General features: G+C 44.4%; 1 protein-coding gene across 1 annotated transcript in view; it reads right to left on the bottom strand.

Moving 5' to 3' along the window:
• Positions 1-16,471, bottom strand: part of ddx11 (DEAD/H-box helicase 11) — a 44,167-nt gene that overhangs the window by 4,442 nt on the left and 23,254 nt on the right. The window contains 11 exon segments of the mRNA NM_001170825.1: positions 590-739; positions 1,249-1,352; positions 1,539-1,611; positions 8,978-9,090; positions 10,229-10,366; positions 10,518-10,635; positions 12,123-12,161; positions 12,414-12,481; positions 12,609-12,653; positions 14,227-14,306; positions 15,923-15,969. Coding sequence (NP_001164296.1) covers positions 590-739; positions 1,249-1,352; positions 1,539-1,611; positions 8,978-9,090; positions 10,229-10,366; positions 10,518-10,635; positions 12,123-12,161; positions 12,414-12,481; positions 12,609-12,653; positions 14,227-14,306; positions 15,923-15,969 — 975 coding nt within the window.

Raw genomic sequence — 16,471 nt, forward strand, 5'->3', positions numbered from 1 at the left:
GTCTAAGTATCCACACAGTTAATCCCATCAAGTCCTAAAGGTCCCCATACATGTTAAGATTCGCTCGCTTGGCAAGATCGCCAAGCGAGCGGATCTTCACCCGATATCCCCACCTACGGGTGGGCGATATCGGGAGAATCCAGGATAATTCGATCGTTCGGCCCTGGGGTCAAATGATCGAATTATAACGATGGGCATAGGAAAAGTCGGTCCAGGGACCGCATCAACGAGCCGATGCGGTCCCCGATCCGACTAGATTTTCTAACCTGCCCGATCGAGATATGGCCGATTTCAGGTCAGATATCGGTCGGGCAGGCCCGTCGTTAGTCCCCATACACGGGCCAATTAGCTGCCGAATCTATCTAAGGGACCGATATCGGCAGCTAGAATCGGCACGTGTATGGGGACCTTTACTCTCCTAGGTTTGGATTTGGTTTTGTCAACCCCAACAGTCGCACCACACAAGACCTTGAGTGTACTTGGCTCATTTTCAAGGCAACATTATTGGTCCAGACCTTGCAACCTGAATTGTAATAAGTTGTGGAACATAAATGTACTGTAAACAGAAGTAAGTGGGGGCCAGCATTACCTTTTTCTTTAGAGCTAGGCGCTTTAGCAGCCCTGACTTTTCCCAATGCTCCTGAATACGTTTCTGGTACTCGTAAGAGGGAAAGAAGCAGACGAGCCCACCAGGAACAAAGTTGCACAGGTTTGTAAGGATCCGACCCGTTTCGTCCATCTGTAGGGAACAACATAGCGGAACGTCATTCATGAAGAAGACTGCTCTGCCTTTTGAGATGCTAGTGGTCTCCTCTGAGGCTGATCAACAAGTATAGATTAACTCATTGTTTTCCCTATATAATTCTGCAATATTCCTGTAACAGATGAGAGCTGTACAACAGGGTAAGTAAACAGGGAGTAAATTAAAAAGCATCTTAAGCCCAAACCCAAAGTGCTGCTGTGCATCTAAACCTTGTTATAGGGCTGCCATACATAAACAGTGTAATAAAAGGATAAAGCAACCCCCACTCCCCCACACTGCTCGATTCTGGCGCTACCTGTGCGCTCTCCTTCCTTGTCCAACCCTGTCTTACTTCATATACTGCTCTGCTCCTCTCTTACACGCTTACACAGCCCAAAAACTACAGAGCATGTGCGGGGCCAGCGACACCAGCAGAGACCCAGCTTAGAACCAACATAACATCCTTTTAACTCTGTATACTAAGCAGGTTCTACAAAAATACTTTCCATCTCAGGTAAATCCCTCTTTTGATAGGTGAACTCTAACTGCTGATTGGTTGGCCCGCTGCAAAGCACGATGGGTAGTATATTTTCAGCAGGGATCACATGACCTGACGGAAGAAAGAAAGCCATAAATGAATACTTCATGGCTAATCCTGCAAATAACTGGACAAATTATTTTTATATTAAGTTAATTTTAGTATCATTCATTATAATAAATGTGATGATGATGATGATGATGATGATGCACCAATGTATCAGTCACTATAGAGAACATGGAATAAGAGATCGCTCACCACAGGAAAACTCTGTGATCCTCTCTGGGCTCAGACCGGCTGAAATTAGTAGCTGCTGTTTAAAATCTGAAACCTGCAACAAAGATATAAGGAGGTTTATGTACTTACCGTTAAAGCCTTTTCTCTCCAGTCGTAAGGGGGACACAGGGCTTCCCTCCCCGAACTCTTGTTCTATAGTTATGTCTTCTACCAGGTTGAGAGATGTTATAGAGTTCTCAGTTACTTGTTACAAACTGGCGCCTTTCAGAGGCAGCAGGGGATAAAGGGTGAGTAGGAGGGTCTTCAGTTCTGATGTCATCAGTGTCCTGCCTCCTGATGGGAGGGACCCTTTACCCCATGGTCCCTGTGTCCCCCTTACGACTGGAGAGAAAAGGCTTTAACGGTAAGTACATAAACCTCCTTTTCTCTCACGTCTAGGGGGACACAGGGACCATGGGGACGTAACAAAGCCACCCATAGTAGGGAGGGAAGAACTCTGATGATTTAGAAAACTACTGCCTGAAGCACCTTTCGGCCAAAGGCTGCTTCTGCAGACAGGTAAGTATTGAAATGGTAAAACTTCGTAAACGTGTGAGGGGAGGACCAAGTGGCCGCTCTACATACCTGCTCAGCTGTGGCCGCATTTCTATGTGCCCAAGAGGCTCCTATAGCTCTAGTGGAATGGGCTCTGAGTTTTATTGGAGGTACCTTCTTCCTCACCAGATATGCGCGTCTCACTGTCTCTTTTATCCAGTGAGCAATTGTGGTTTTTGTGGCAGGAAGCCCCTTACGTGCTCCTGAGGGTATTATGAAGAGAGTCTCTGTCTTCCGAATAGGTCTTGTCCAAGAAACATATACCTTAAGTGTTCTTACCACATCCAGTCTATGCAATCTGGCTTCTTTCTCATTCTTTGGATTATTGCAGAATGATGGTAGTACAATCTCAGTGTTGATATGGAATGAAGACACAACCTTGGGAAGGAACTCTGGAACCGTACGAAGTACTGCCCTATCCTCGTGAAAGTTCAGAATGGTTCTGCGCAGGACAATGCGCTCAGCTCAGATATTCTCCTGGCTGATGAAATTGCAATCAGAAATACAGTCTTCCATGTGAGAAATTCCATTCCCACCTCCTTCAGTGGTTCGAATGGTGCGTCTAGAAGTACCGATAGCACAAGATTGAGGTCCCAAGGTGGCACTGGATGCCTGAATGGAGGAGATACTCGGGATACCCCTTGCAGGAAGGTCCGGACATCGTCCTTGAGGGCCAATCGTTCCTGGAATAGAACCGACAAGGCTGATACCTGAGCCTTTAACGACCCTAGTTTGAGTCCCTTTTGGAGTCCCTCTTGTAGAAACTGTAGCACCCACGCTAATCTGAATTCCGGAAACAGAAGTTCCTCCTTTTCACACCAAGCTCTGTAACATTCCCATGTTCGGTGGTATATCTTAGAAGTAGTTGGTTTGCGTGCTTTAATCATGGTCAAGATTACTTCCTCCGAAAAGCCTTTATGTCTCAGTATTGCCGCCTCAAGAGCCATCCCGTTAAGGCGAATAGCTGAGGATTGGGGTGAAAGAGTGGTCCCTGAGCAAGTAGATGAGGGGATGATGGAAGTGGAATCGGCGGTTCCAGTGATAGATCTAGTAGATTTGAATACCAGGATCTCCTGGGCCAGCAGGGTGCCACTAGAATCACTGTGACTGGTTCTCTGGTGATCTTTCGCAGTACCCGCGGTAACATGGGAAGAGGAGGAAACACGTAGGCTAGTCTGAATCGCCAAGGAACTGTCATGGCGTCTACTCCCTCCGCTAGGGGATCTCTGTACCTTGCAAAAAACCTTTGAACCTTTTTGTTTTGCCTTGACGCCATCAAGTCTATTTCCGGTTCTCCCCATGTCCTGGTCAGTAGCTGAAACGCTTCCGTTGACAGGCTCCATTCTCCTGGATCCAGTTGGTGTCTGCTGAGGTAGTCTGCTTCTACATTGTCTATTCCGGGAATGTGTATTGCTGAGATTTGTGTGCCCGTACTTTCTGCCCACTCCAGAATCTGGGTCACCTCTAGGTTTGCTTTTCTGCTTCTTGTGCCGCCCTGCCTGTTGACATATGCCACCGCTGTGGCATTGTCTGACTGTATCCTTACTGCTTGGCCTCCTAATATGCCTTCCCATGCCTGAAGTGCTCGCAGAATGGCCCTGATCTCTAGGATATTTATCTGTAGTGATGATTCCGTCCGTGACCAGGTTCCCTGAACTGAAAATCTCTGGAATGTCGCTCCCCAGCCCGTGAGGCTGGCATCTGTTGTGACTATTAGCCATGACGGTTCCAGAAATGATCTCCCTTGATTCAGCTTGTTGGGAGCTAACCACCATAGTAGGGATCTCTGAGTTTCTTCCGGAAGTCTTATCTTCTGTTGTAGTGATGACTTCTTCCATAGTCTTAGAATCGCCGTCTGTAGTGGTCGGAAGTGGAGTTGAGCAAAGGCTACCGCTTCTATGGTGGAAACCATCAGTCCTAGTACCCGCATGCAGGTCTGGACTGTTGGATGTGCTGATGATTGGAGAAGTCTGATGGATCTTTGAATCTTGAGTTGTTTGTCTTGTGGTAAAAATACCTTCTGTGCTGCTGTGTGGAACAGTAATCCCAGGAACGGCATCGTCTGGCTGGGTACAAGGGATGACTTGCGAATGTTGATTGACCACCCGAACATTTGAAGACTCTGGATGGATATCTGTATGTTTCGTTCCGCTAGGTTTTTGGATCTCGCTTTGATGAGGAGATCGTCCAGGTAAGGCATTATGAAAACACCCCGAACGCGTAGATAGGCCGCCATGGAGGACATGATCTTCGTAAAGACTCTTGGTGCCGATGACAGTCCGAAAGGCAGAGCAACGAACTGATAGTGGTAATTGCGGAATGCAAATCTTAGGAATTGTTGGTGAGGCGGAAAAATAGGGACATGTAGATATGCGTCTCTTATGTCTAGGGAGGCTAAAAAGTCTCCCGGTTCCAGTGCCCGAATTATGGAACGTACTGATTCCATTTTGAACTTGTGGTAGACAACATATCTGTTTAGAAGTTTTAAGTCCAGAATTGGGCGAAAGGATCCGTCTTTCTTTGGCACAATAAAGAGGTTTGAATAAAACCCTTGAAATCTCTGATGTGACAGGACTGGTATGATGACCCCCGTCTCGCGCAGAGAGTCTATTATGGATAGGAAGGCCTGTCTCTTCAGGTCTGGAGTTGGTATTTTTGACATGAAAAAATGTCTTGGAGGGGAGTGATGAAATTCTAGTCGGTATCCTGTTGATATGGCCTCTACTACCCAGGTGTCGTCTATGAGTTTCGACCAAGTTTCCGCAAAACACCGAAGGCGACCCCCTATGGCGTTTGTGTCCAAGGTCGTCCGAATGTAGTCATGCGGAGGTGGTCTTATCCCCCGTCTGTTTGGGTAGGTGTCTGCGGGGTTGCCATGGAGATTTTCCCTTGTTGGAGAAGCGGTTCTTTGAGGTAGACTGGGAGTTGAATTGTGGGCTGGATCTGAAGTTACGAAACCCTTGGTTCCGAAATGGCTGTCCCTTCCTCTGAGTGAAGGTAGACTTGGGTTTGTTTTGGGGTAAAAGCGTGCTTTTGCCCCCGGTAGCCTGGGAAATTATCTTGTCCAGGTCATCACCGAATAGTCTCTGACCCTGAAATGGAATGGATATTAGGGATTTTTTGGAACTAAGGTCGGCCGACCAAAGCTTTAACCAGAGGGCTCTTCTTATAGCCACTGAAAATGCTGATGCTCTCGCTATAACTCTAGCCGCGTCAAGGGAGGCGTCTGCTAGGAATTGGTTGGCTTCCTGGATGTATGAAGCCAGTTGGAGGATAGTATCTTTGGGACTATCATCCTGAATGGCTTGCACTAGGGAACTGGACCATGTCTCGACTGCCCGGCTGACCCATGCGGAAGCTAGAATAGGTCGCATTGCTGACCCGGTAGACAGGAAATTGGCCTTAAGAAGACCTTCCATTCTTTTGTCGGTAGGGTCCTTGAATGCGGAGGCATCTGGAACTGGGAGAGCAGTAATCTTGGACAGTCTAGATACTGGTGCATCTACCGTTGGGGGGGAACACCACTTATCTATTGACTCTTTAGGAAATGGGTACTGTCTGGCAAAGTGTTTTGTAACCTGAAATTTTCTATCCGGACATTTCCATTCCTCAAGAATTAAGTTTTGTAATTGTTCATGGGCTGGAAATGTTGCAGGTGACTTGCGTTGTCTTTTAAATAGTGTGGAAGGCTTTTTCTGCGTGGGGTCTTCCTGAATGTTTAAGGTTTCAAGGACTGCCCTAATGAGGCTGTCTACCCCGGGTGCTGTGTCTGCCGTATTGTCTCCCTCACCGGAGTCAGAGTCCGCTGGGGAGGAAACTATTTCCCCATCACTAATATCCTCCTCAGAGGAGGGGAGTGTGGAAGATCCCTTAAGGGATGTGTCAGTCAGACAAGGCCGTTTGCGCTTGGGCATGGCATCAGAGGTAGAGGCCATCTTGGAAAGCATCCTATCTAGAGAGGATGCCAGTTGGGGTATACACTGCAGGCTGGATAGAGATTGAGAAAGTGAGATTGCCCATTCTGGTGTCTCAGAAGGTCTCTGGGGTTCTAGAATGTCCCTGGCAGAGGGCCCTTGTGATGTACCCTCAGTGCTCACCCCAACCTGTGATAGGGATAGCGTGCCAGGGTTGTGTGCCTGAGTAGGGCCGCAGGCCGCGCAGAGCGGTTCAGCTTGGCCCTCCCTGAACTTGGTTAGACATTTAGTGCATGCAAAAAAGGTAGCCACCGGATTATGGTGTTTGCCCCCCCTAGAAAATAAGTCTCCCCTGCCTTCTGCCATGCTGAGAGATGCTCGGCAGCTTCGGCGTTACTCACAGACCGGAGTGTCTTGTTTATAGCAGAGTAGGAGAGCCTGCAGTCCTGTCTGCGCACCGCGTCAGCGTAGTGATGGCGCGAAGCTGTGTTGCAGCTCTCCTCACTGCGCGCGAGAGTCGGCTTCCGGGCGCGTGACGTCACTTCCGGGTGCCGGCGCGCCGAGTAGCGCTGCGCTGTGTGGGGAGCTTACTGGCTCGTTGGTGGTATGGCGGTGGGTCCCGAGCATAGGGGTTCGGGTCCCTGTCGCCAGCCTGCAAACCTGCCCTGTGAGGGCGCCGCTGTCAGGCCTCTTGTAACGCGGTCCCCGCAATGGGGTCTCTGACCCTGGGAGTTTGGGTATCCCGCGTCGGGGGCTTGCCTATATTGAACAGACTAGGTCTGACAAAGCTACACCCCGGGTGTCAGTACTATCTACCGACCGAAGAATTCCTGTTGGGCCTCATAGGGGCCGGTCCAACCTCCTGTATGAAGGACACTGAAAAAACTGGCGCCTTTCAGAGGCAGCAGGGGATAAAGGGTGAGTAGGAGGGTCTTCAGTTCTGATGTCATCAGTGTCCTGCCTCCTGATGGGAGGGACCCTTTACCCCATGGTCCCTGTGTCCCCCTAGACGTGAGAGAAAAGAGGATTTTTATTGTCAAATTCAAAAAATAGAATCATGTACCTGTTACATCATGTGCTTTAGTGGTACAGGTATGGGATCTGTTATCCAGAATGCTTGGGACCTGGGGTTTTTCGGATAAGGGATCTTTACGTAATTTGGATCTCCACAACTTAAGTCTGCTAAAAATGATTTAAATATTGAATAAACCCAATAGGGCTGTTCTGCCCCCAATAAGGGGTAATTATATCTTAGTTGGGATCAAGTACAGGTACTGTTTTATTATTACAGAGAAAAGGGAATCATTTAACCATTAAATAAACCCAATAGGGCTGTTCTGCCCCCAATAAGGGGTAATTATATCTTAGTTGGGATCAAGTACAGGTACTGTTTTATTATTACAGAGAAAAGGGAATAATTTAACCATTAAATAAACCCAATAGGGCTGTTCTGCCCCCAATAAGGGGTAATTATATCTTAGTTGGGATCAAGTACAGGTACTGTTTTATTATTACAGAGAAAAGGGAATCATTTAACCATTAAATAAACCCAACAGGGCTGTTCTGCCCCCAATAAGGGGTAATTATATCTTAGTTGGGATCAAGTACAGGTACTGTTTTATTATTACAGAGAAAAGGGAATCATTTAACCATTAAATAAACCCAATAGGGCTGTTCTGCCCCAATAAGGGGTAATTATATCTTAGTTGGGATCAAGTACAGGTACTGTTTTAGACATTCCAATCTTAGATGATGAGATGTGGTCTGACGCTCTCAAGCTGGTCCCCGATGTAGCTATTTCCATAAGGGACAGATATATACAGACAAAGCTTTTAAATAGAGCATATTTGACCCCTTATCGTCTGGCAAAAAATTAAAATAATGTGTCTGACCAAATGTAGAGCGGACATTGGCACAATGTTTCACGTCTTTTGGACCTGTCCCGTAATTCAGAGATTCTGGGGCGAGGTGTTACAATTTATTAATGAGAAGCTAGCACTTCCAAATATCCGCTCACCTAAGCTGTGTCAATTAGGAGTAATTGGAGACCTACAACTCTGGTCCTATTCCAGATTATGCTATTTGCAGTTGCGTTAATATGTAAAAAGACTATCTTAATGCACTGGAAATTGCTAGATCCTCTATCCCTACGATTCTGGCAAAAAATGGCCTTCCAAGTAAAAAATGTACATATCTAGCAAGAGGTTGTCCAGACAAATTTAATGCCATATGGGGTACCTGGCTTGACTTACAAATTGTCTGACTGTACAATATGTGTCTTTCTCTCATAAGGATACTAAAAGAACTGAGTAGTTTCAGCCCCACAGAGAGGTGAAGCCTGTTGGGAGAGGCAGCCTGCCCCCCTAGATAGGCTGTCAAATTCTTGTTCTTTTAGTGTCCTTTCTTCCCGGAAAGGTGGTGTTAACCCTTCAGTGCCTGTGTCCCCCCCGAAAATGAAAGAAAAAGCAGAGTTTATCCTTTTGTTTCTCTGCTTCTGATGAGTGTCAGTTCTCCTTCAGGGCTGGTAATCAGCTGCTTTCAGCTACTTTGTTTTAGAAGTCAATGTCAGACAGGGCAGGAATTACGGGTAGGCAGAAAAGGCACCTGCCTAAGGCACAATGGCAGGGAGGCGCCATTTTGAGAGGGTGGTGAGGAGACATGCGAAAGAGGGTTGGGTGGACAGTGGGGTGTGGGGAGCATTTGGGTGCATTGTATGTTTTGTACTTGTAAAAGCATATTAAAGAAAACTATTCACTGGAGCTGTGAGCTCATGGTGAGACACTCAAACCTATCCGAGCTCTCATTAACTATAATAACTATAGATAACAATATTGTGCCAAAATCCAGCAGTTTTACAAGGAAAGACATTATAGTCAATGCCAGAGTTTCCGCTGGCATTTGAAACTGCTGTGTGAACCTTATAGCACAACAAGCTCTGTCCTCCCTTCTTACCGGTTGCATGGTTCCTCCCGCAATGATGACAGATCGACACTCTTTGAGGACTTCAGCGAAGTGCACTGCTGGATTCAGCATTAGGAACTTCAGGCTGCTCTGAGCCACAGTACCTGGGAAGAGGTAATTAGAGGAAATGAACATTTGGCCAACAGAGGGCACTGTTCTATTACAGTCTTTGTATGTGGTTTGCTCATCAGAAGTGACATATGTAGATACATATATGAGACATGTTTTAGAAAAACCTGGTTCAAATTTTCATTATACATTTCATTATACATTTATACATACATCAACTAGCAGTTAGGCAGGTTATATATAGGCATTATGGTTGAACGTGATGGACGTATGTCTTTTTTCAACCCAACTTACTATGTTACTATGTACTATGTTACTATAGAAAAATAAAAACTATTTATAAACATTGTATTGCTTATAGCAGTGCTGTCCAACTTCTGTGGTACCGAGAGCCAGACTTTTTTCGGCATAAGTGGTGGAGGGCCGATAATGGAAGCCAGTTTTGACCACTCCCCTTTTTGAAACCACACCCACTTGAAACCACACCTGTGTTATCACATGACCATACCCACATTAATGATGGTAGTACAACAAAAATCTGCCATACTCTGCCTTCCCTACCCTGCCAGTGTGTACCATACTCTGCCTTCCCTACCCTGTCAGTGTGTACCATACTCTGCCTGCCCTACACTTGAGGTGTGTACCACCTCAGTATAGTTCTTTTAGTGTGCAGAGTTTATTTGTGGATTTCTACTGCTCAGTCTGAGCCTGAGGTGAACAATGCAGGGATTAAAAGGTGTGAACAGTACAGGGGATTACATGTTTAAACAATGCAGGGGGATTACAGCCTGAATCTGAGGTGACAACCATTCAGGGGGGCAGTTAATCACAGTACTTTAAACCTTACACAATGGTAAGCCATCAAAGCAGACAGGTGGGGGGCCACACAGAGGGGGGTTGCGGGCCGCAACGCTGGCTTATAGTGTCTACAATATACACATTTGCTGTATACTGGCATATAACTACATACGTAGAATCAGTAAAATTGCTTGCATTGGAGGGACTACTGCACCTCTAGCGTTCGGAAACAGATCTGTTGCAGATGCAACTACTGTTTGAGAAGCAGGTTTTATTACTAAATAGGGCATTCAACTTCCCTTTGAATTGCAGCGATATCTGTTCTTATGTGATAGTGTAGATGGAACACTCTCTTCTCTACACACTAGTGCATACCTTGCATGTGTAAGATGACTCTGCCATCCTGGTTGGCGTTGGTTAGGGCAGAGAGGAATCCTTCAATCTGCATGAGTGGGGACGCTGTTCGAAGTTGCCCATTCTCTGCGTCTTCCAGGGCCCCCTCAGGGGCACCAACTAACAACATAAAAACGAACATAAATATAAGCTCAAATTTTCACTGCTGTACTGAGCATTAGGCGTCATTTACGGAGACACCGGACAGTGAGGCCTACTGTGCAGCAATTGTGAAAGTTATTCTTATACTACCTCCATATTCTATATTTACCTGTGTGCCGTGACTTTTGGCTAAGATCCTGCAGAAACTGCTGAAGGCCTGCTTTTTGGCTCTCTTTGTTCGCAAGACAAGTCTCTGTCCCTTTAAATTTTTCCACAAATCCAGAAAGCTGAACAAAAAAGTATATTTCATGAGTGGGGGCACCCCCTTTGAAAAGAAATGAGTGTTTAAGCCTGATTTGCCCTGATACCATACCTATAGGACAAAATGAGTTATGGGAAACCAAATACAGGTATGGGGCCCATTATCCAGAATGCTCTGGATCAAGGGTATTCTGGATAAGGGGTCTTTCCGTAATTTGGATTTCCATACCTTAAGTCTACTACAAAAAACAATAAAACATTAATTAAACCCAATAGGATTGTTTTGCATCCAATAAAGATTAATTATATCTTCATTGGGATCAAATACAGGTACTGTTTTATTATTACAGAGAAAAGGGAATCATTTAACCATTAAATAAACCCAATAGGGCTGTTCTGCCCCCAATAAGGGGTAATTATATCTTAGTTGGGATCAAGTACAGGTACTGTTTTATTATTACAGAGAAAAGGGAATCGTTTAACCATTAAATAAACCCAATAGGGCTGTTCTGCCCCAATAAGGGGTAATTATATCTTAGTTGGGATCAAGTACAGGTACTGTTTTATTATTACAGAGAAAAGGGAATCATTTAACCATTAAATAAACCCAATAGGGCTGTTCTGCCCCCAATAAGGGGTAATTATATCTTAGTTGGGATCAAGTACAGGTACTGTTTTATTATTACAGAGAAAAGGGAATCATTTAACCATTAAATAAACCCAATAGGGCTGTTCTGCCCCCAATAAGGGGTAATTATATCTTAGTTGGGATCAAGTACAGGTACTGTTTTATTATTACAGAGAAAAGGGAATCATTTAACCATTAAATAAACCCAATAGGGCTGTTCTGCCCCAATAAGGGGTAATTATATCTTAGTTGGGATCAAGTACAGGTACTGTTTTATTATTACAGAGAAAAGGGAATCATTTAACCATTAAATAAACCCAATAGGGCTGTTCTGCCCCCAATAAGGGGTAATTATATCTTAGTTGGGATCAAGTACAGATACTGTTTTATTATTACAGAGAAAAGGGAATCATTTAACCATTAAATAAACCCAATAGGGCTGTTCTGCCCCCAATAAGGGGTAATTATATCTTAGTTGGGATCAAATACAAGGTACTGTTTAATTATTACAGAGAAAAAAGAAAATGCATTTTAAAAATCTGAATTATTTGATTAAAATGGAGTTCATGGGAGACAGGCATTCCGTAATTCGGAGCTTTCTGGATAACGGATTTCTGGCTAAAGGATCCCATACCTGTACTGCTATCCTTCTGAAACCATAGCATGTGAATATATTTGCTGCCAGATTTTATATCAAGATTTTTATATGGGGGACTAACAAAGAGATTTCTCATGCAAAGTCAAATGAATGGCTGTTCTTCCTAGTGAGGCCCTGTAAAATGATTCTAAAAAAACATGAACAATACAGAAGTTGGAAATGCCATATAGGTTTAATCTGGTAACAGCCTGCCCAATCAGCAACAAGCTGTATGTTTGTTTCCTCACCTTCCTACTAATCATGCTCTTCGTGCAGTATCGCTGGATCTGTATAGAAAAACAAAGGGTTAGCAGACACATAAAACATAAAATACAAGGGCCATATTCAAACATCAGCAGGAAGTAAGGTCACATCTGTCATAGAAGCTAATGCTACAGGGCTGATTATGAATCATTTCTGATGCAGGGTGCACTGGTTTCTATGCTGCCATGTAATGTAAATCTGAATTAAGAACTAATCATCCTTGTATTGTTACTTTTATATGGAATATATATGTATATTGAGACAGACTATGTTACCTTAAACAAATTGATGTTGTCGATCTGACTGTGAAACAGAAAGTCATTGATGGATTTCAGTGTCGTTCCTAAAAAGAACAAACAGAGATCGTGATGAGCATCCCAAAGGCCATTACCGTACTGAACATTACCCATCTGATGGATTGGATTGCACTTGGGAAATTAAATAAAGCCATGGCAACATCCCATACTCACCATCCTGAGCAACCTTCTGGAAGGAGGGGTTCTGTTTGACGTTACCTGGATAAAAGACAATGTTACAAATAATATAATGTTGTTCTATATAAAAGCTTTCCTCCTTTATAAAAGACTTTAGGCCTCATTTATGAACTGCTATTTATTTTGCTCTTTGCACCCTTTAGTGGCCACAGCCACAGGTCTTTGTATAAGGCTGCATTTGCAGTGGGTACTAGGTTGGTAATCAGTGGGGCCTAGGGGTTCACAATCTGGAGATCCAGCCCTGTAGCACTGTATAAGATTAGAATTGTTGGAAAAACATAGTAAATTGTGTCCGAAACTGTATCCGAAACTGTACTCTACTTATTGCACTTGTGTAATTTTGTGTAAATAACTGGTATTCAGACTATTGCTCACCTGAGACAATGAGCAAACAATTGGTTGTGAAGTGAAAGAGCAGAGAACGGTCCTGATATACGGCTCTGCTCAGCTGGGCAAACAGAACAGCAACTGTTTTAAATCAATTATATCAGCAGTGTACGAATTGTTAATATCTTAAAAACTAGAAAAAAAAATAATGTATACTGCAAAAGTGCTCAGAAGAGCAATTTTACAACAGTTTTTTTTTTTGGGGGGGGGTGGGGGTCAGTGTAAAAACAAAGCAAACACCAAGTAAAAGGGGATTTTGTGTTACTCACCATTAAATCCCTTTCTCTCTGAAGTCTGTGGGACACAGGAACCATGGGGTATAGCATTCACCACCAGAAGGCAGGACACTGTATAGACAGGACACGCCGTATGCCTTATGGTGTCCTTACAAGCAGATCGCCAAGCGAGCGGATCTATTAACGATATCCCCACCTACGCGTTTGGCCCGATCAAGATCTGGCCGATTTCATACACGGGCCGATAAGCTGCCGAATCGGTCTAAGGGGCCAATATCGGCCAGTATATTGCCACCTTTAGATGCTCACTTTTGTCTAACAACGAAGGAACGAATAACCCCATAACTACTAACTATTTACAGTAACAGCATCAGGAAGGTAGAAGGACCGCTTCCAGGGAGGGAGGTCCTGTGTCCCACAGACTTCAGAGAGAAAGGTATTTATCAGCGAGTTACACAAAATCCCCTTTTGTGTGGCATTGCTGGCTCCAGAAAGAGTTAAAAATCGTTTTTTAAGAGGCCGGAGGAGGAAAATCTTTAGTCTTATTCTTCTAGATTTAGTTTTGACCACTCACCCTTTTTAAAACCTCACCCTCTTCAAACCCATGTTATCAAAAGAGCTTTTAAGACCATATTAAGACATACCCTTAAATCCATTTGCCTCCCTTTAGGTTAACTTAAAAGTGAACTACCCCTTTAATCTCAGGAATGAATCCTTGATTTGCTGAAGCAACGCTGAGTATATTCCATTATACAACTGCAACTCTTTGGTGATGTAATTAGCCCAATGATCCCTACAGGCAGTGACATAACTACATACAGAAAAACACTTTATTTAATTAACTCCTACCCTACCTTGCACAAATTGAGAAAACTGAACCCTGTTTATTCTCTGTAGAACTCCCAGCCTACCATTTATGAACACAGTATAATCACATATAATCTAAGTGCCCTTGCAAGCATGAGCCTTACCTCCCATAACCTGCACAAACTTTTCCAGAAGGAACACAAGCTGCTTTACATACATGAGATTTTTGGCTTTGAGACGGCTCCTGGAAAAGAACAAATGGGCCCAGAATGAGAAGCGCAGGGGAGCCCTTTAGCAAACGTACCTGTCAATCATTTCTCCAGAGTAAACAGGTAATTACTGACCGCTCCTGGGCAATAAAATTAGTCATGAATGGCACCTTACCCTTTCCACTAAATGATCCGGCCTGTTTAAAAGATCATCTGCAATTGTTCCTGCAGTTCCACCAATGCCCTATTCCAAATTTCCTTGTGCAAGGCAAGAGCACTGCTGATAGTTCCAGTACTTACACAAGCTTATTAGGCAGCTGCTCTGTATTCTGCAAGGTGCACTAACCAAGGGAATAACAAACCGTGTAGAATATGTTTCATGTAACTGGTCTCCCTTTTATTTATATATATATATATATATATATATATAATATAAAGTAGGACTATTGAATTTATAAGGGGTCATTTCCATTACCCTTGGTGCAAGTGCTACTACAGCACTAAGGGGCACAACAGCAAGCACTTGTAACCCTTGGCAGTGTCAGGAGGCCCAGCCAATGCTGCCATAGGGCATGCAGTAAGGACTGAGCCCCACTGCCACACCTTCTGCCATTCCCTATCTTGCATGTTGAAATGATGCACAAGTTAGGGTATGTATAGGGGAAAGGTAGGGGGGACACTTACATGTCGTTCCCCACCAATACATCACTCACTGCATAAGTCAGCGTTGTATTCATGGGGGAAGCCACAGGTGTCTGCACTAAACAGAGGACCCTGTGATTGGGCCTGGTGATGAGGAGGCCATGTTCTACCCACCCTACACCTTCCCATTTACTGTACCTGTGCCATCCTGTGGCAGCATCCTCCCTCCAGATTGCCTGAATGCTATCTAGTGCTTGAGAGTAAGGGCTCTGGCACACAGGGAGATTAGTCGCCCGCGACAAAACTCCCTGTTCGCGGGCGACTAATCTCCCCAAATTGTCTTCACCTACCATCCCACCGGCAAAAATGTAAGTCGCCGGTGGGATGGCACACGCGGCGGCGCGATTTCCCGCAAATCGCCGAAAAAGTCTTGCGAGGTGAAAACAGGGAGTTTTGTCGCGGGCGACTAATCTCCCCGTGTGCCAGAGCCCTAAGAAGTTAAGTCCAGTTGCTTTAGATTTATTTATACTAGATAATCTCAGGGTCATTACAATGTAATGTGCAGGGATACCTCCTTATGCAAACTGACCTGTTTCTGACCATGCAAAGGTTTATCTTACCTGGCATCATAAGGATTGCATCTGTAAATACCCACCTCAAGCAGGTGCATTAAGACTACTGAATAATGGCCTATTATACGGGAAAAGTATATCTGGGTTGCCTTCTTCTATTTTGGTAATACTGATAAGTGTCACTGATTTTTCTCCTCTGTACCGCTAGTGATCTGCAGGCTGAAAAGGAAGTCACCCCTAATTGTGCCCCCAGGCGGGTGGTGAACGACATAAAATACTATCTGCCAGGTACTAAGCTTAAACCCATTATTTTGGAAGAAAACGTCATTGAGTGACATAGCTTGGGCTGAAGTGCAGAGCTTGGGTAATAGAAGGAGAGAATCAGGAAAAAAGAACAGAGATTCCACTGCCAATTACTGTATCGTTACAGCAAGTACCTGTATCTGTCCATGTACTGCATCAGCTGGGAGTGAGCCTGGCACAGCTGTAATGAGAGAAAAATTAAAGTCACCAGCCCAGACCCCCAATACTCACAGGTATGTCTCATTAGCTTACACAGACTGCCTGCGAGATGCCCACCCTTCTGATGTATAGAGTATTGTGTGGATCAATATATATCAGGAAAAACATCAATCTATAACTAAGTTGGTTATAATATTCCTTAATGGGGAAGTTAACCCTAAAATAAATGTTAGCATTATTTATACAGCGACATTGTAAGAAAACCAGTTTGATAGATACACTCACTGACCCTAGCAACTATAAAATTTATAAATGTAATGCTACTCACTGACCCTAGCAACTATAAAATGTATAAATGTAATGCTACAGTAGCTTGACGTCCAGGAGGGGGTGAACTCCTCTGTGTTTCTTGGGGACACAAAAGAAAATTGAATAAAACCCGTTTTTGTTTGTACTTGGGGATGGGAACAATGACCGACAACAACAGCAAGAATACCCCCAGAATATGTGCTTATAGTGAGGAG

The sequence above is a fragment of the Xenopus tropicalis genome, chromosome 3 (genome assembly GCF_000004195.4).
Source record: "Xenopus tropicalis strain Nigerian chromosome 3, UCB_Xtro_10.0, whole genome shotgun sequence".
Classification (NCBI taxonomy): Eukaryota; Metazoa; Chordata; class Amphibia; order Anura; family Pipidae; genus Xenopus; species Xenopus tropicalis.